This window comes from Scomber japonicus, chromosome 21 (genome assembly GCF_027409825.1).
Source record: "Scomber japonicus isolate fScoJap1 chromosome 21, fScoJap1.pri, whole genome shotgun sequence".
In the NCBI taxonomy this organism is placed as follows: Eukaryota; Metazoa; Chordata; class Actinopteri; order Scombriformes; family Scombridae; genus Scomber; species Scomber japonicus.
The window spans coordinates 10,794,097-10,814,892 of NC_070598.1; the positions used below are offsets into that span (position 1 = coordinate 10,794,097).

A 20,796-nucleotide genomic window follows, 5' to 3' on the forward strand; every position below is an offset into this window, starting at 1 on the left:
TGTGGTAATTGTAATAATGAAGTTTCAACCTCTGTCTCAGGGGGCTGACATACTAATGAACACTTATGCTGTACTTTGTACAAAATGTAAAAAAGCAAAATTCCAAGACCATCACACTGGGGAAATGTAAAAGGGCTACCACTGTATGTAATTATTTAACTGGCATGTCTATTAAAATGAAAGGAAGAAGATGAATTGATTACCTATGGAAGCTCATTTGAAAACTTGCTGCATGCTGGGGACTGGAAAAGGTGGCAACCGCTTTCCTCTGCTGGGGCATCATTTTGAACATCTGCGATACGCAGAAATAGAAAAGGACAAATTGGATATAACTAGATGCTTCTCTCACCCACAAGAGGGAGTGAGGGTGGTGAAGAGAAACTGATCAATTCATTCACTTTCTCTAGCTACCACATCACAACAATAGAGGGCGCTACGATCACACTGAGAAAATATTACTACCACTCTAGCTGACGCAATTAAAAATCTATTTTTAAGTTTTCATCAAGAGGTACATATGTTAAATATCAAAATACCATTTAAGAGCATATGGCAGTGGTTACAGCTTTAACTTGTGAGTGATGTGTAGAATTTTACTCTATACAAAACAGGAGCCTTACACACAAATGTAGTCTGAATTACAATAAATGTGCACTCTTAAGAATCAAGCTGAAATGCAGTTGGTACCTACCTCTATTGGGCCGATGGACCGGAGAAGGTTCTTCAGCTGAACGTCAGTTGTGGATGATGAGAGGCCCTCTATGGACACAGTACAGTGTTTGCTTTCTGCAACTCTTTGGCTTTGTCTGGTGGCCACTGGACGTCCTCGACCCACCTGACCACTCCCTCTACCTCGGCCCCGGCCAGACACGACAACCTATACCAACACCAGGTGTGGGAAAAAATTAGGGGAATGAGTAAGGGAGCAACGGCGAAAATAAAACTGCCTGCTTACACAGTCATGTTGATGTTTTAATCTTGCATTCAGAGAAGCTATAGTGTTTCTCAGCACAAAGGAAATATTAAAAATGCTATGTGTTTCTCCCTTGCACCTCTCAGACATGCCAGGCTTTCACATGATTGACTTATCATATTTCTACATAGAACATCAACGTCAGAACATGATGCATGTGGCATGGCATATCTTCATATGAGCTTGTGAGTGAGAGGTAGGTTTCTTCAGCAGCAGAGGAAGAGGAGGAGGGAGAGACCCAAAAAGAGAGGAGAGGAGGTAGTGGGAGTGTGTGTGTGTGTCTGTGTGTGTGTGTGTTGGAGGCGGGGGAACATAAAGGGAGAGGAGCCATGCAAGCGTTATGGTGGCTGCCTTACCCTGTCAGCGTCAGTGAGTATAGTAAGTGTGACAGCAGCCTGGTGGTGACAGGCGTGCAGCGAGGCCAGGGGACCTTGTGTAGCCCCCCGTGTTACACTGCTTTCAGCATGTCAATACTACTGCACCTGGCACACTGTCCTGTCTTATTACCTCTCCTGCTCAACTGGTATGTCTACTGAATGCCAGGGTAGTGCCAGCGGCACACAACAACTTTACAGGATACATTTCAACTTCTTTTATTTCAGAACTGCCATTGGCCCCCAGTCTGCACTGGTAATATATATATTTTAGCTGAAATTATTTCTGGTGTCCGCAGCCCAGAAGAAGGTAAGTGCTTGTTTATTACATACCCTATTTTGCTGTGGGTTGCCCATGCCCCCTCGGCTAGCCTGCGGTGTTCCTCCTGGTCCCTGTTGCTGCTGCTGCTGCCCTGTCATGGTAACCTTCCTTTGGACGCCCTGGTTGAGTGGGGTTGCCGACCAGGTGTCTTGTTGCTGCACTGGGACGCCCATGGCCTCAGGCCCCTTTCCAGCCTGGATGGGAATGATAGAGGACAACATTAATTTCCACCTAAAAAAAATTTCAGCCTTTATCTCCATTTGCAGGCGTCACAAACTGCTGCTCACATTAAGCATTTAGGCAAAGTGTCAAGTTTGTGGACAACAGGGAGAAATACAAGGCCATATCTACAAAGCAAACTGAAATTGTGCCAGCAGTGGGACTGGATCCCTATCAGACAGGCTGTGGGGAATAGATCAACCCAACAAGGTGATGGTCTCATTATCAAATAAAGTCACAGCTCAACTCTGTTGACATGCGGGGAGGAATTGAAGGTCGTCCCTTCCCCAACTCTGCAGAGAGATGTGACAGATCAATACAGGGGAAGAAAAGAGACGATATCTCTGACCTGTCCCCAGTTGAGAGTAAATGGATTAATCCCTCCTATAGAAATCACAGCTCCTGATTGCGCCCATCAAATGCTAAGCTGCATTACACTGGAACGACGGCAGCTCGATGTGTACCCCATCCCCCTTACGCCCCCCTTCTCCCAAGCTTTTGTGTCTTGCGCTGCTTTGTATTATTCCTGATGAAAATATAATTTGCCTCTTATCTGTGTGCCTAAGCCATACAAATCCAAATCCTCAAAAGTGGCAACTTTCTTACACAGGTATTATGTTACCCCCCTTCAACCAAGAAAGATTAATTACAAGGGTCTTGGATTGGCATTCTTTTGTTGCCTCGCACCTGAGAGATGGGTTGATGGAAAAAAGCAACTGAGGGATGACAGAGGGAAAGAGAGAGAGACAGAAAAAAAGGAGAGGGGAGATAACATTGTCAAGCTCCCGTTGATGACAGCAGAACAATGTGGAAGAGAGAGCATCTAGAGAATCTGCTTTTCACCACAGCTATAGGCCTTAGCTGTTTCTTTCTGTTTCCATCTCTCTTTCTCCACCTCACATCCCACTCCCTTTTTTTTCCTTCTAAGATGCGGCGTATCAGATAGCTCTGCGCAGGTTTCCATTAACGCACTGACACCCAGTTATCTTCATCTGCAGCCAGCCTGCGATTTTGGCTCTGCGGCTTGATCCTCTGGGATGGAGTCGAAAGCGGCTTATTTCAAATACTATCACATCTCACCAACATGTCTCATCAGTGACAAGTATGAATGTTTAACATGCATGCCTTTGTGTTTTTTTTTCAATAAAGATTAATGTGTAATTAAGGCCACGGCAGTAACTTCAAGTTAGTATTAAATAACCAGCAGTGGTAATTCTAGACTTTGTTGGTGTTACTGTCATTCTTGTTTTACCCTCTCGGAGGCCTTCATCTTTAAAAGAATCGTCTTCTGCCCTTAAAAGAGGATATCAACCTTTAAGAGCAGTGATGAGATGTCCCCAACTCTACAGATAAATGTCATACTCTTCTCTTTAATGCCTACGGCCTTTCTGTGTTCTAAAGGTAAAACATAAGTAGAGGCATTGTGGCTTAAATATCAGTTCCTGAAGCTTAAGAGAGGAAACTCTTAACAGATCAATTTTGCCAAAATGACACAGACATCAACTTGTCATCCCCATAGGTTAGATATCTTTTAGGTTACAAAACAGACAGTGTGAGGGCACTCAGTGGCATTTAAAACTATTCCATTACAAAACTATGTCATTTCCCATGTGAGTAAAAATTAGTTGAAAGGGGATGAAATAAATGTCAGACAAAACCCCAAAAGATGGCGTGAGATAGAAATGAAACTATATGCTCACCGCTCCTGAAAGTTTGACGACTCTGACTTTTTGTGGCACCTGCTGGCCTTCACCTCCACAAATCTTCGCCCGCTGCATCACAGTTCTTTTAGCCCCAGGTTTAGGTCCTTGAACCTGGGTCTGGCCAGGGCCCACTGAGGAAGTTACAGGTATGTTCTTTTGGGGGACCTGAGGAGACTGGATTTGAGCGCCGGGTCTGTTTACATTCTGCATAGCACTGTTCCTCCACAGTGGTGGCTGCTGCTGCTGATTTTGTTGGGGCTGTTTCCACTGCTGGTCAGGCCCAGGCCCAGGCCCAGGCCCAAGAGTCTGTTGTTGCTGGCTGTTACCCTTCACCATCTGCAGGCGTGCCTTGACATTGGGACGTGGTGTAGGGGTCTGAGCAGCGCCGTTAGGAGAAATGGGGGGGCCTTGATTAGGATTCTTTAATGATTGATTTACGGACTGTTGTGTTCTCTGCTGTTGTGGCTGTAGTTGTTGTTGTTGCTGCTGCTGCTGCTGCTGTTCTTGCTGCTGTAATGGTTGTGGTGGTGGTTGCTGTTGTACAACGGGGTGTGGGGTTTGTTGATTTTGTTGTACGGATGGAGTCTGTGAAGGAGCCGGGCCTTGGTTTGGAGTGGTCGTCTGGGAGTTGATCCTGTCTAGCAGCTCCTTCTTCCTCACACCTGCCTGCATCTGCCGTCTCAATTCCTTCCTCTTCAGGATCTCCTCTCTCAGACGTTTCTGCTCCTCGATCTTTAGACGGTACTGCCGCATGTCCTCATCCTCATCAGGGTCCTGTGGTACAAAACACAAAATGACAATATCACTGTCTGTCTCTACTGACTGGAAAGGGGGGTGGGGGGAGAGGTGGGGGGGGGGGGGGGGGGGTGACACTGAGTCCTATTTGAACCATATTACTTGGTGTGACACTCAGATGTAATCAGTCAAAACCCAAGAGACAAATGCAATAGTATTGATCTGTTCTTTCCAATTGAATGAGGCTGCTGTCATTAACAAATCTTATGATTGGGTTTTTAATAAATGGGAGTCCCTCTCAGCACACTAACAAGCCCCACTGAGCATACAATTTCTGGGTCACTCAATATAGCAGGAAAAAAATACCGAAGGAGGAATTACACACATTTATCTGAAATAATCTGTACAGTATGTCAACCTTTATTCTTGTTTATTTATTTATATATAAGTGTTAAAAAGCTGACCTGTCGTGCATCGCCGGACGGTGTGCTTGGGATTTCCTTGCGAACCACTGTCCTGCCTGCTCCCCCAGGCTGTAAAGAAGTCTCGGCAACAACTTGGCCTCTTCCTCTGCCACCGTCAAACACCGGCTGAGTGTTCTGCACGGGACGCACCCCCTGTGTTGCCTTGGCAACAGGCCTGAGGTTGGCGGCAGGAGAGGCGGCGGGGCGGGCACTGTTCATAGTTGTGTTGCCAGGTGCTACGGGGAGCTCCCGTAGATTGCTGTTGCGCTGAGGAAGGATCTGCATTTGCTTGGAAACAGGTGTGTTCTGTAGAAAGGGTAAAATATAGACATTTACATTCAGTCTTACCATAGTATATATTTCATTCTATCCATTTTCTATCAAGCTTTGTTTTGTTTACTGAGGAACGATACTGACAGAATACTGTTCTTAGTGTAAATATGCACCCCTTTCCAGCCGCCTTTCATCAGTTTGAGAAGAAAATAGATGAGCTAATATGTTAATGTCTCACCATCCTTTGCCTGTTGGACATGTTGCGCTGTTGGGGGTTCTGAGGGCGGGGAGTCATATGCCTGGGGCTACCATGCGCCTGTTGATGGAAGGGATTCTGCCCATGGTGCATCATGGGGCGAGGCTCATTGAGATTTAGCTGTTGCTGCTGATGATGGGATAAGTCCTGCCTATGATGGTGCGGCTGCTGGTGCATGGGCTGATGGGATGGCATGGGGTCATGATGCTGAAGCTGGGAGACGGGAGGACCATGCATTAAGCCCTGAATATCAGAGAAAGAAGACAAAATACAACATGAGAAAACCAGGAGATTCAGAGCTTAGTGTCTCATATCATGCTACATGCCCATCTGCTTTCTATTTCATTTTAAAGCAATGATTTTTGTTCTTATAAATGCTTTTCTTAACATTCAGGAAATGCTCTGCATGTAATTAAGCTCCAATTGGTGTCCTCATGAATACATTGAGTAGTACTACAATAGTGATTCGATCACTAGAGGGAGCTCTTGTCCATGTCTCATGACAAAATGTAGAGGTACCAAACAGACACAAGTCTTTTTCCTGAACGCTTCACTTGCAGTTAATATGACAACTAGTCTAGTCTATTCATGTGTACAGCACTCTAGTACAGTAATTTCTCTTACCACAACATTTTAATAATCTAGAACAAAGCCAATGAAATTCGTAAAACTATCTCAGAGAAAAGCATGTGAACGGTTTACCAGACAGTTTTAAAAGAATTGTAAGTAGCAGGATTGAGGATGTTTAAAAAAAAAGAGGATCAAATTAATATATTTACCGAGCAAATTCAAGATCAATACGGGAAGAAATACAGAAACAACTGACAATATTTATGTACAACAAACAAATACACAGACACCTATTGATTATAAAAATCACTTACTCTTAGTCGTACCTGCATCCCAAATTGGACTTGTGGAGGGTGGAAAAGATTACCCTCCTGCCCAAACGGCTGTCGAGGGCCCATGAAGGGCCGGGGCTGGTTGGGGGGGCCACCTTGTTGATTCATGCCGACCATCCCCTGGTGACCTTGGTGGTGAGGGAGGTTGGGTCTTGGGGGTTCTCTTGGAAACAGTCCTAGTGGGCCCTGGCCCGGCTGGTTGAAGGCCGGTCCTGGTGGGCCAAAGCCCATTTGGCCAGGGCCAGGCAGCTGCTGTTGGTGGAGGTTATTGCCGCTGTTCATCAGAGTGTTGGGGCCCTGGTGATCAAACATGTGCTGCCCTGGAAACCGTGTTGACTCTGTGCGCTCTGTGCCCGCAAAAGAAGACCAAACAACAACACCACAACAAAGATGTCAATTTTTCGCCTTGTGAGCCAATTTCAATACATCAGTAACTCCCTCTCCAGATGTATAGTGTTACAGCAAGGGAAACGAAAACAGACAACTCTATCAAGGTGAAAGGGTAAACAACTGAATGGGCTGCATTTCTATTTAAATTTTGCATTAATACCGGGAATTACAAATCAGAAATATATATGTTTAATGCAGTTTTCCACAACTCATTCAGATGTATATATACACACATGCATTTAACATGAGTATTGCTAATAGAGCAGCAGCAGAAGCTAGAAGCATACCCTGTAGGTATACTGCCAGAGGTGATGTCGAATAGGGTTAAATATGCTAAGAGAGCTTTGTAACCCTCGTCAAGGCTGGGTGTGGAACTCACCTCCCATAAAGAGGGGCTCTCTATCCTGGGGGCCTTGAGGTGGCTGGTTCCGAAAGGGCTCCATGTGATGAGGGGGCCGCTGGGGCTGACCAAAATTACCCGGCATGTGCTGATGGAAGTCTCCCGGTCCCTGGGAAAACACAAAACTCATGAATTATAGGCCATATTGGGAGCTCAATAATCACAAACAAATTAAACTAATGAAAAATGGGAATTTGTTGTGGAGCATTGCATCAGGCAGGGAGGGCTTGTAATTGAAGGGCTAGGGTCATTAAATAGACACAGAATCTTGACTTGTAAACATCAACATGCATGCCAATATTAAAGAAACCCTTCAGCATGAATTTGTGAGCAAACCTGCATTAATGCTACTTGGGGCTTTGTTGATAAACCCTCCAAAAGTCCGTCTCTAACAAGGAAAGGGTATTTCAGGAGGGGATAAGTGCCCTCATCTTTGTTTCAACCACTTCGTATGTTAGACAGCTTTCTACTCATTGCATGCACGCAACTCCCCATCTATCTTCCAAGGAAAACTAGATAACAACCCTTTAATCCCTCCTTGGAATTCGAATCCCCCTCATAACTGTCTCCTTTATTCTTTTAAACATCCATCTCTGTTGAAAAATTAACCTGCTATTCAACACGTGGCACTTCCACAAATGGGCTGCTTGCCTCCTTCAAGCCTATTGTAAATTACTTAAGATGCTATCAAGGCTTAATCCATCTTTATTCCACTGCTGTGTGGCGGTATTTAGAGAGGAGAGGTGTTAGAAAGCCAGAAGGCCAGAGTCCCAAAAATGTGCTAAACAGAAAGTTAATCAAAGGGGCTTACAAAGACAGGGTATCACAATGGGGGCAATATCATACTGTTCTAAAAGGTCAGGCAGGCAGGTTTTTCACAATGAGGACTCTGGTGTCCATTTAATACCTCTCAAATAACTACTCATCCTCTCACTTCTAATCCCTGATAAACAGGCTGTTGGCTGTTCAATATGTAACTGATGCAGAGCTCACACCAGTGAAGGGATAACCAAGGTACACATAATGAAGAGAGGTGAAATGTTAAAGTATTTAATGAAGAATGGAAATTTGAATTTAGAGAGATGTTTTCAGAACAAAGGACTGTTGACAAAAGATGACAGTTAATGAGCTGTGATTGATTTAAATGTTGTCATGGAGGTATTTTGTGTTAATGTACCAAAAGAAATACAAGATTTCAAAAAGATATGGAGTGCTAGTACAGCTCACACTGACGACATTTTCAAATTGTGCCATCAATGATGAAACTTGAATGATAAATCCATCATAAGGAATTTAAACAGTAACACTTTCTGTATTTTTTAACCACCCCTCTACAAATAAATCTCTGATTTTACCTACTCCTTTCAAAGTCTTCTGTAATCCAAATAAATATTTTGGCGTTTTTAGATAGTTGGTCAGACAAAACGAACTATTTGAATATATCATGCTCTGTGAAATTGTGATTTGCCATTTTTTCACTATTTAATTATTATTTTATCAACCAATTTCTTGATCGAGAAAATAATTAGCAGATTACTCAATAAATAAAAATCATCATTAGTTGTAGCCGCAGTTGATATATTTTGTAGTTAAACAGAATATCATTACCTAAACTGATGAAATATTTTAATAACTGTAATTGCAGTTGAAATTAATATTTCAAAACCAGTCTCCACCAGCAAAAATTTAATGCAATAATACTAGAGGCTATGACCCCCCATTCGCCCGGTCTTTTAACAATTAAATTTGATGGGATGATAATGTATGATAATCACGAGTAATCAGGTGCCCAGTGGTAAATGGAATGTTGCCGGCTGGTATGTCACCTGCATTTCAAATTGTGTCCTTGGCAACGGCAGCCTAAACGCAATTGACAGCTGGGGAATCCAACACTATGCTGATCATCAACCCAGTTGTCTGCATACCCTTCCATCCCCACCTCCGCTGTCTGATAAGAAGCTAAATAACTCCATGCTGCCATTCTATCACTATCTAGCACAATCACAGAAAGCAGGGAAGAGGAGTTGCCAAATAACAAAGAATTCAATAAAAATACAGTTTTTTTTTTTTTTGGACAAAGATGGACTCTTATATTAAAGCCTGGCTCATTTGGCAGCAGGAATGTGAATCCACATGAATGCAATTGGATGCAGCTATTTTCCAATGTAATTTGCATAAATCCATATAAAATGCACTTTCCAGGAAGATGTCAGTCAGTACCAACGCCACCTGATGCCTGGGCATCATTAACTAAAGGACGGAGTAAGTTAAGGCACTTTGGCTGACTTGCTGGCAAGCCATTTCCCTACATACAGTAATTACTTTAAAGGCATTTCTGTCATCTCTTGGATGGGTTCTTTGTGAGTGAAATAAAGGACCTTTTCTTACAGGAAATCACTGACTTAAGATCCCTTCTCTCTGACGTGAAATTCAGGTTTGGAAATATGTGGTGCAAAAAGGCAGGAGGCTCACCCCAACCTCATGAAACTACCACCGCGTTTCATTAACTCAAATACCGTTCAAAAAAAGGTCTCCGTGCCTTTGGGACACAAACTTGTGGAAAGTGAATTTTAACTGGCAGTATATCCTGGTTTCACAATTCCATTATGTGCGAAGTTGGCTAGTCTGAGCCCCAGCCCATCCATGAAGAGTTGCAAACTAAGTCCCGCCACTGCAGCCCCGACCTCCAAAAGTCTACTGCCTAAAGCCCCTATCACATATTTCCAGTTGTGCAGTCAGGCTGATATCAGTGTTTACAGATTTGCTTTAACAGTATTTGGCTGGGGCAGGCAGTCTAATTGCCATAATGATATTGCTCTCACAAAAAAGGACGCCAACCGTGTGGAGAGGGAGAGAAAGTGAGGTGAAAGGGAAGGAGAGGAGCAGCTGCTACTCACAGGGAACCTCTGAGGACCCACAGCAGGTCTGGGCTGGCTCTGAGCAGGAGGCATCAAGGGCACTGCAATGAGAGGGAGAGAGCAAAAGAAAGGGGGGATAGAGGGGGGAGGGTTAGAAAATTAAAATGAGGGGCAGTCGGCAGAGAGAGGGTGGTGATAGTAGAAAGGGAGGGGACCATAAGACACTTCAATGCTAAAGGCTGTTATACAAGCATACATGTTACATTTTATCTCAAAATTGTTCCTCACATCTTTACACAGCTTGGCACAGACCCAGAAGCTCAGGAAAATATTAAATAGATGAGGATACCATGCCAAATTCAACAAATAAAAATTGAATAAGACATTTGCTGTTTGACAACATTTGGCACCAAGTAATTCATTAAAATGGATTTTAATATTGCTGGCATCAACATAGGAGTTACAGTCAACTTGTGCAACTGGAAAACATTCAATTGGAATCTATCACTTAAATAAATATGTAAAAAAAAAAATACAGACATACATACAAACACATGCACATAACGCATCATCATAACCAGAGGCAATCCCTGATCTTCCAGAATACGTCTTCCTCTCAGGAGAAAAACCCCCAGAATGTGCACTTACACACACACACACAGCTTTGCAAACAAAATTTCAATCTTGGCCTGGACAGACAGGCCAGATAAACCCATCTCAGGGAATGAAATGGTGATGCCGCCAGAAAAAGAAAAAAAAGAGTAGAATAAACCCATTACTGGCTGAGAGAGCTATACACTTGTCATTCAACCAAACAACAAAATGGCATCTAATCCAGACACCTTTCAGAACAGTGTAAGGATAACTACGAGCCATCATTGCTGGTGAACTAGTGCCGCATGATTCTGGATAAATGAAAAATCACAACTTTCTCACACATTAAAGGGAAACTTGTGCAATTTTCAACCTGGACCCTATTTTCCCATCATTTCTGGTCAAAGTGACTTATGGTGACAACATTTTTTGGAAATTGGTCCAGTATTGAGCGAGAGCACTTCAGCCAGCAGCCACAAAACAGGCTGCAATGTAATCCTTGGGGGGAATTGTGCCCATCAAAGTACATTCTCTAAACGTGCTTGTTTTTGCCACAGGCAGGCTCAAAATGTTATTATACGTGTCTGACAATGAAAGTAAACAAAGGAACGAGCTGCATGTTCAAAAATTCCCTTCAAGACAAAATCTTCGAGAAATTATTTTGAAATTAAGTTGTTAATTGTATTTTCTTCATTCATATTATCTTTACACAGACAAAAATGGTAACTAATGTGTCTTTTACGCTTTTTATAACCAACTGCTTGACTTAAATAGTAAAAATCACAGCATAGTCACTCTTTGGATCTTTAATCACTAAAAAAAACCAATTATTTTTAAGATCCTTCTATAATTATCCACTATTTCATTACTGAGATGCAAAGCTGTAATTCTGCAAATGTGTTCCATGTACACAGATAATGTAACTGTTAAAATTATTAGTAGCAACTACAGTGAAACACTGCTTATAAATTACGTGCTTAGACGTCATCTTTGAATTCAAAGTTTACACAACAGTTGTGACCTTTTTCTTGGTGTGAGCACATTTCTATAGTCTCTTGTCTTTGTCACATGCTGCCTGTGTGCAATTCATCATGTGGTGTAACTTAGTCTTGTCATTTGTTGAGGCAACTGGTGGATATAATTAATTTGGTATAATTAGCTTAGTTTGATGAAACATATCCCTTGCGAATGCACAGGTGGCAGAATTGTCAACTTTTCTAAATGAGATTGCAAAATCAGTTTGAAAGGGGCCATATTATGAAAAACTCCCCCTTCTTAGTAGTTGTGTGTATGCATTTGGGTCTCTGGTGAGCTGACTAACACACAAACTGTGAAATAAGATCACTCAGTCAGTTTGGTGTGGGCTGCTTGCTCTGAACTTCTATGATTCAACAAGCCACTCAGATTTGATGCCCCCCTCTTACATCACTTGGGACTTTGAATTTGTAACCGCCCCCGCATCTTTGTTTCTCTAACTACTATTTTCAGACAAGGGTAGCCATGGTTATTTTCGGACGGGGAGCAAAGTCAATACGTCTATGCTAAGAGCCAAACACATGAAATGCTGTATTTGCTAACTGTAAAGACAAGCACAAATTGCTACACCGGCTCCTGGCCTCAGAGGACAGAAGAGCTGAGTAGTTATTTTTGTTTTGGTTTTTTTTTGCAAAATCCCAGCTGAAGTTAGCAATCACTACATTTGTGCTAACCAATTTTTGTCAGACTGTTTTCCAACCTCGGTTGGTATCAACAGGACTTAATGCTCATTTGAAGCTAACTAAAAAACGACAGCAGATTTGATGGTGGTTAGAAAAGTGTTGGTTGTGAAGGTGGTCCAAGTATATCAGGTTGTTCTACTGGGGTTTCAGGATCAGACTCTGGGTCGAACATGCTAGGCAGATGTGTAGGATTTAGGGCTGTCACTTTCTGAAAATATCAAGTTCAAACTTTAAATGACCCACAATCCGTTCAAATCAATTAATTAATTCATGCCAAGGTGAGTGTGCTGAATAATATGCAGCCAAACGAGGTTGTACATTTGTCACTGTCAGCTCAGGACGGCTCTGCTTGCTATTGTCCTCCATTTTAACAAAAGAACATCACATTAACATTAGCTTAGGATACTGATCAAAAGGGCATTTAACTGGTCAAGCTTATAGTGTAGTTTTAGATATTATTATTATTATTATTTGATATGGTCTGATGCGCTTATTTACAATATGAATACCCCACATCTGACTTTCCAAAAAAAAAGTGACAGCATAGTTCGGCTGATACAACACCATTGATACTGTAGCATCGAGCAACAGCAGTGTTTTTAGCATTTCAGCCTGCCTCAGGAGCTGAACTCCAGTTGTGGTAAGGGGCGTAACATTTCTGATATGCTCTGAGCAGCTGGCCAATCACAACAGTGTGGGCTTTTTGGAAGGGGAGGCAGGACCCAAGACAGCTCATTTCAGTGAGACTGAGTAGCTGTATCCATGGCTTGCACAGCTGTAACTTGGAGCTTTTTGACCATAAAAGCATGTTAATGTTTGTAAATTGACCATGATAATGAAACTATGAAACTGGGAAAGGAGCATAATATGACCTCTTTAATACTATTAATCATGCACCACAATGGTGAAACCAGATAGACACTGGAAATGAGGGCCAATGCTTTTGAAGACATAGAAATGAAATCTTATAAAGTCTAATACAAAGCACTTCAATAATATTGGATTAACCTACCTTGTACAGAGGATGTGGCAGGGCCTCTAAAATGGGGGTTTATATGGATGTTTTTGGGCTGTGGAGGCTGCTGTTGGTGATGCTGAGGGAAGTTGGGTGGCGGGGAGCTCATGATTCGTGACGGTGGCTCCATCTGGGGCCGCATCGGTGGTGAGCGGTGAGCCATGTGTGGGGGAATGAGGGGTTGGAGGGGCTGCTGGGCCAGCGGGCGCCCGTGCTCTTGGAAGGGAGGAGGTCCTCTTGGCCGTGAAGGGTGGTGCTGCTGGGAATGCAGTTGCTGCTGATGAGGCTGATGAGGAAGAGGCATTCGGGAGGATGGCTGCTAATTGGAAAGAGATGGGGAAACGGAGAGGAGGGAAAACCAAAACAACCTGTCAAAACACATTGCTTTCTGGGAATATTCTGACATGACTTGACAAACTAATAAGTCAATTCACGAGCAAGATTGAAGATGGTACCTTTAAGTAATTTAGTGCTCCCATGAATATTAAAAGTACACGATTTCTTAGAAGTTACATAATAAAGAAACATTAGTAGGATCATAATATATCCTTCAGCCATTAAAAACTAATTAATACCAGCTTAATTCATTATTACTATTATCAGCATTTATTTTTGTTGAGGAATTAACAAGTAAATTAGTCAACACCATTCATGCTGTCTGGCGAAAGAAACTAAGAATGTGCAAACTGATTAGCAACTGAAAAATAATTGTTAGATAATCTTTTAAATGAGTCCTTTATAATTGGCCACCCTATCTGTTAAAACTACCACACAAACAAACAAACAAAAAAATTAACAAACAAACAAGCCAGTGGTTGAGCATACAGTAAGTTTGTAAAAAACGAAAGAAAGTGCAAACTCATTAACAACAGTCAGCAGAATGTTTCTGGTGTTGGCATTTTGTCCATCTGCCATTACATTTCCATTTCCAATGTTGATGCTTTGTTTTAAATTTTACAGCTTCGACATATCATTAGAGCAATTAAAAAGTTGGATAGCTGGAATGAAATGTCATACAGCCATAAGAACAATCTCTGTAGTATATCAGTGTTTTATTTATCTTTAATACTTGTGTGTTCTGTGCACTTGCATGATTTCACTCAGTGATGGGATCAGTAATAACACAAAAAAAATTCAGTTGCTTTCTGTCACAATATGATTAACCGGATGCAAGTCTAAATCTAGTGCAGGCCCGGTTAAACCTTCCACTGTGTTACCATCACCAGTTCTTTTTATTTAGGCTAGTGATAAATCAAAGGATTAAATGCTTGGTGTGATACCTAATAATAAAAGTCCACAAGAAACTAAATCCTCCGCAAAGAACAAATTGAATTTTGTATAATACTGTCTGAATATACTACTGCCAAATCATTTGCTATAATCCATATATCAACATTGATAAGAGGAAGCAGGAGTGTTTTCACTTTTGTAGGCACGGTTTTTTCTAGGCTTTGGTAAGCTTTTAGAGGTCTTAGAGTGAACAAAAGTACTTAAGTACTTCTAGACCCAGCCTTATTGTACCTGTGACAAATACAGTAAGTCACAGAGTCAACCCATCTCAAATAATCTTATCACTTATCCCCTCAAAAGGTGTTTTTAGGTGCATCACTGTACAGTGTTTTACCTGCATGCCCATGTTTCCCATGAGAGGGATCCTCTGGTCATGCATTCTTCCTCTGTTTCCTCCTTTAAAATCTGGCATTCCATAACAAGGGAAGTATCCTCTTCCTCTGCCTCCTCGCCCCCCTCCTCCTCCTCCTCCTCCTCTCCCTCGGCCTCCATAACGGTTTTGTCTCTTCTGCCGTTCCTGCTCCTCGAACTCTAGCAGATCCTGCTTAGCCTTCTCTGACAGTTCTGAAGGCCGGTGAAACATGAAAACAGAGCAGACGTACATTAAATATTTGGAAAATCTTGAGAAATGAAGTCAGGAAATATTTGTGGATTCACTCAGGTTCATTTGTCCAACGAGAATAAAGTATACCTAGTGTGTCAGGGATGTTCCTTCTTTTAGTGCCTGCGTCACCCAACCGCACAACAGCGCCATCCTTTCTCTCCGATTTGAACCGTATGCGGCCAGACTCTTCATCTTCCTCTTCCTCTTCATCTGATTCCTCCTTTGTTTCTTCTTCAGGCACAGTTTCATTTTCAACCTGAGGACAAGTTTATGTATTATAAACTAAAGTCTGCCATTCTTCCCCATGACATTTTACTCACTCGTGTTCATGGTTTGCATTGCAGAACAAAATGTCCTAAAAAGATAGTGTTGTTGTGTCTGTTGAACCTTACATTCAAAGAAAAACAAAACTGCCATGTCGCTACTGAGACTTTTATGTTCAAAAACTAAACAATGATGAAGAGTTAAAAATTATTCCGCTGAAGCTCCCTTGTTAGATTTGTTGATTTATCAGCAAATTCTGAAATAAATGTAGGAATGTAAAGTAACAAACGGTCTCAGCATACCTCGTCTGTGTCAAAGACCCGAGAGCCCCCGGCGGTGTCTTCCTCCTCCTCTTCCTGCTGCTGCTCCTCTCCCCCCTCATCCTCCTCGGGGGCCTCCCTCTGTTGGACTCCATGTTCATCCAGTGGCTCATCAGCATAGGAGGTTTGGTATTCATCATCCTTTAAAGATCACAAAGATAATGTGTATTGATTAGTTCAGTGTTTACAGCGCTCTGAAAACAATTGGCGATAGCAGAGTGTATTTTGGCCACTGCTGGAAAATGAACCCAAATCAATGCTTGCATGTATGGATAATATATAAAAGCGTAAGAAACACATGGAAGAGTAAAACTGACATCCAATAGTCAATTTTATGAAATAGAGATGTAGGTTTTAACTAATTTTTCTTTGGTTGGCTAATATAAATTAGAGAGCTTAATGATGACACACTGGCCTTGTTTTTAAAAACTGAAATAAAAAAAAAACAATAATAATAATAATAATCATACAGAGAATAAAGGCAAACATCAAAATGTTATGGAGAAGATTTTGGGGAGGCACCATGTAACCCCCCCCCCCTCCCTCCTCATTGCAAATTACCATAACAGTGGGAGCAAGGCTTCATTACTATTCCTGACAGCATTTGAAATTCAATGAGATGTAAATGTTTGACATGATACACAGAAATGCAGGCATAGATAAAAACACTCCACCCCGGTTCAATGATGGTGAAAATATCATTGACTGACTCCTTGCAAATCACTCCTTTATTGGCCGCACTGTAAGTTCATGATTTCATGCCAAAAAAAAAAAACATCACACCGACACAAACAATCTGCGAGATGACAAATCAGTTTTTACAACTCACAACAAAATTTCAGTTGAACCAAATCCAAATCCACATCCCGAAGTCACAGCAGCAACCAATAAGATACGAGCACCGCATAACTGGTACGGCGCTAGCTGCCGATTCAAACGTGCTATCTGCATAACACTGTCTGACAAAAATTCATCGCTGAATAAGGTCAGACTGTAGGTCACACAATGGTGTTTGGTGTTGCGCTCCATTAGCCTGCCAAACAGCAGCACATATTAATGCAGAAAAGAAAAAAGAAAAAAACGCTCTCACCAAATCAGATGGATGGACAGGCTGCCCCAGGGGAACACAACAGCTTAATCCTTTAAAGTGTTCAAAATTGTACTGAATGAATACCATAGCCAGCAAAATGTCAAGGTCAGGCAGTTTAGTGACCTTGTAAATTGTTATTACATATAAGGAGAATACACATCCACACCTGCAGTCACATCCCGAAATCCAAAATAGGTAGCCAGTTTTGCTGCGCCCCCTCAGTAAGAAGGTCAACATCTTATCTTTGTTTGGAAAAAAAAGGTGGGCTAATATATCTCTGTCAGGTGCCAACCACCATCACACCTTGGTAAATGGACCATAACGGACATTTGCACATGGATCAGGCCTTATCTTTGATCCTCTTAGTCTGGGTTAAGAGGGAAGGGAAACAAATAAAAGAGAAACTCACATCAATCATTAGAAAACTGTATAGGGTGTCCTCAGGAAGGTCAATAATCTTTTCACCTGCATGAGACTTTATCAGATCCAGTCTAAAGTGCGAGATAAAAGCCCCCCACATTAACCTCCGCCGATTGGCAGCAAATCTCCCCGACACAAAGCAGCTTCTTACTCCCCCAAAGATACAGGGCCCAAGGTCACAATGGCACTGGGATTTGGAGGCGACAGCAGAGCGTTACCTTACGCCAAACAAGCTGTCAACACAAACTTTGTCAGCAAGATGGAGAAATTAACTGGCAGGGAGCGATAATGAATCTAATCCTCTCCTGCCCCCAAAACACCATCCTACATCTCCCTTACCTCAATAGATTTTCAATCCTCACTGTCCCCTTATAGAGGCAAGAAAACTGACATTATCTCTTGGTTACAATAGAGTTAGACAGATAAAAGAGTGAGTGTGTGTGTGTGTGTGTGTGTGTGTGGGTGCTTGTGCGTGTATTTGCAGGCTTTTACATGTGAGTACACTAATGTGAAAACTCACTTGAAATTCACCGTCTATTGGCTCATTGATTTGGATGTCTAGCACTTCATCCTGGTAGCCATCATCACCCTCAGCTACATCTCCAGTGTAATCCATTTGATCCTCAGGCTGCTCTGTGTTGTCCTGGCTGTATTCCTCGGTGTACTCCTGTTCGCCCTCTTGCTGGTACCCCTCCTCCTCCTCTACATCCCCTTCTTCACAGCCCTCTGCACCCAGGTTCACAACGTCATCTGTGTAGTCTGCTTCCTGCGAGTAGTCCTGCTGGGCATAGGATGTGCCCAAGCTGTATGTGGCATTAAGGCTCACATCCTGACCACTGAACAAACAAACAAACAACACATTAGACTTCTCTGTAAACAGAAATTACATATGACTGGAGGATACGCAAATATTTGTGCTTAGCTTTGTCAGCATTACAACTAAAACATTCGACACTGCTTACGTCATATTTTGATCTTCATCGTCACTCTGCAGAAGGTCATCATTCAGCTCTTCATCTGACACTTCAGAGGGATTCTAAAAACAAACATAAAGAAACATTTTGTTCTATTAACTAACATGTTGTGCTCTTTCTCTTCTGTGTGTGTGTGTGTTTGTGTGTGTGTGAGGCGTGGGGGCAGGGGACCACCTCCAACCCCGAATGATGCTTAATTCCCATGTGGTGAAGGCAATCTGGGCAGGTCAACACAGTTCTTTTTTGTCCACTGTACTTCCTCCTGGTTCACATCAACAGTTCCCCCTGTGGAGGAGCCACCTGCTACACTGTCCACTTGTATTTTCTAAATGTTCCATCAACACTAAAACCCAATGCTTTGGATATTATTTTGCGTTTCCTGCATGTAGGCAGAGGAACCACACTGACAAGCCAAGTGCATTTTGGCAAGCAGAATAAAATCAAAGTAAATGAAGATGGAAGATTCCAAGAGATGTTGTTTTATCTTACCTTTTTACTTGACAGCCAATCCTCCTCTAACAAATCCTCTCCCAAATCACTTTTAAGGAGAAAAGACAACAAATAAAAAGGTTAACAGAGTCTGATAACAGTGCAGTGTGTCTGTTTACAAATTATTATATATATGATTTACCTCTCCAGGTCGTCATCTTCACCCCTTCTCCTGCGTGACCGCTCAATCCCAGGTTTGTCATACTCGTCAAAGTCATAATCTGCAACAGAAAAGCATATAAAGCATATAACATATAAAATCCTCATAGGTTGATACGCAGTCATATGAAGCATTCTCACTGTGACCCCAACAATTACAGTCAAAATAGTTCAATGATCCACTGACTCCGTCATGTGGAACAATGAATCTTGAGCACAAGTGTATGCTAGTCAGTTGAGCCAAGGTATCATGGTAACCGTGGTTACCCTGTAGTGTCACTGCTGTCAGACTCACAAACGAGTGACCCATAACACTGACCCGAGTGCAACACTTATATGTTCTAAATATGTTCTTCATAGTGAAGCCATACCATGTGTACCATTGTACGCAGCAGAAACTGGTGAATACATCTTTCACATGGTTTGCCGTGGCTGATGGGACTTGAAAAGGTATTGTATTTAAAAAGTTTTATTTTGGGCTGGATGATGTTTTATAGGTTTAAAATATGTAATAATGTTGCCCATTGATTAGATATGCAAGGTCAGCATCAGCACTAATCCTGACATTATGCAGAGAGAATATCAGCAATGAAGTGATTGATCCTCATTAAATACAGTCTCTACAGGAATTCAATGTTTCTGTAATCAGTTATACTCATTCAAATACAGGGGACTGCTGACTCAGAAATCCTTGGCATAATGTTATATGACACAAAAATGGTCTGAAAGACTTCCACGCACTGAAGTATACAGACTTTTATATTTGGAGAAAAAGAAAGCACTGGTATCAGATCTTTACTCTGTATCAGCAGATACCTGAATTCAGGTATCAGAATAATGTTGGCAAGAAAAAAGTTGTATCTGTGCACCTCTAATGTCGCTGTGTCTGATAATTAAACTTTGTTTTCAACGAGACCTTATGATTACAGCATCTGCCACAGTACTTGCTGCTGTTTGACCATCAGCTGATGACAAATTCAATGTCAACTCAACCAATGTGCCACATGCAATCCATTTTAAAAAGTCTCCCTGCCAGGCTTGGGCAGTATCACAGTACAAAGGCTTTCTGTGAGATGGTCACATTGGAGCTTAATATGAGCTGCTTGGAAGAAAATATATCTCTCAAAAAGCCATCACCAACGTGTACAATAAAGTTTGAGAAGAAATTAAAGTGCTTGTGTTGGAGGCATGCTTTAACAACCAACATGTAGTCAGTGGAGGTCATAACCCGTACATGTATTTGACAGCACACTTCATCACATTTGACTGGGAACTTGAATCAAAATGCCTTCAGTCTAGCTTTTCAGCCCAGAAAAGCATACAGTGTACAACATGAATGAAGCCCTCTGCGAGGCATTTGAAGTTTGGGGGTTTAGATGAGAATAAACTGTCAGCATTAACCACCAACAACACAGCCAACATCACAGCTGCAACAACAAGAAACTTGACATGGCCATGGCTCACTTGTTTTGGGCACAATTTTAACCTTGCCATGCACTGGCAGACCAAAAGTGAAAGATTGAAAGGACCCCCCACCCCCACCTTCTTCCTCAGCTGGCCCTGAAAGAGAGTGCTCAAAAATAAACAGCAAGAGCATAGCTGTGTAATGGTACACCTGACTAATCAATATTTAGGCCTAACCCAAACTACAGACCTATCCCTTATGTAGGTTAAGAAGAACAGAACTCTAACTATTAGTGAATAATTGTAGCTTACATGCTTGTATATAGGTTTAATTAGTAATTAATAGGGGTGTGACGATACACTCAGCTCACGAGACGAGACACGATATTGGGTTCACAAGATTTTAACTATATTTTTAAGAAAACTTCAATGAGGAAATATGACATTCACAAAATGGAAATAATGCAGGTGCATTTTGAAATGAATCACTTCAGTTCTACTTTCTAAATATATAATTACCATACACAGTATGCAGCACTGGTTTCCCCATATAGATAGACATTTTATAAATGGATCATTTTAAATA

General features: G+C 41.9%; 1 protein-coding gene across 4 annotated transcripts in view; it reads right to left on the reverse strand.

Annotated features, from left to right (window-relative positions):
• The window catches only part of rbm33a (RNA binding motif protein 33a), a 29,753-nt gene that overhangs the window by 5,365 nt on the left and 3,592 nt on the right, over positions 1–20,796 (reverse strand). The window contains exons 2-18 of one of the 4 annotated variants that reach the window (XM_053342241.1): positions 18,790–18,868; positions 18,648–18,696; positions 18,147–18,220; positions 17,705–18,020; positions 15,657–15,815; positions 15,178–15,346; positions 14,821–15,050; positions 13,194–13,512; positions 9,909–9,970; positions 6,991–7,120; positions 6,204–6,568; positions 5,302–5,562; positions 4,791–5,096; positions 3,589–4,365; positions 1,681–1,863; positions 692–877; positions 204–292 (exon numbers count right to left, since the gene is read on the reverse strand). In XM_053342241.1, coding sequence (XP_053198216.1) covers positions 204–292; positions 692–877; positions 1,681–1,863; positions 3,589–4,365; positions 4,791–5,096; positions 5,302–5,562; positions 6,204–6,568; positions 6,991–7,120; positions 9,909–9,970; positions 13,194–13,512; positions 14,821–15,050; positions 15,178–15,346; positions 15,657–15,815; positions 17,705–18,020; positions 18,147–18,220; positions 18,648–18,696; positions 18,790–18,868 — 3,754 coding nt within the window. Of the gene's footprint in view, positions 1–9; positions 293–691; positions 878–1,680; positions 1,864–3,588; positions 4,366–4,790; positions 5,097–5,301; positions 5,563–6,203; positions 6,569–6,990; positions 7,121–9,908; positions 9,971–13,193; positions 13,516–14,820; positions 15,051–15,177; positions 15,347–15,656; positions 15,816–17,704; positions 18,021–18,146; positions 18,221–18,647; positions 18,697–18,789; positions 18,869–20,796 lie in introns of those variants that run through there. The other 3 variants (XM_053342243.1, XM_053342240.1, XM_053342244.1) reach the window with 3 other exon arrangements.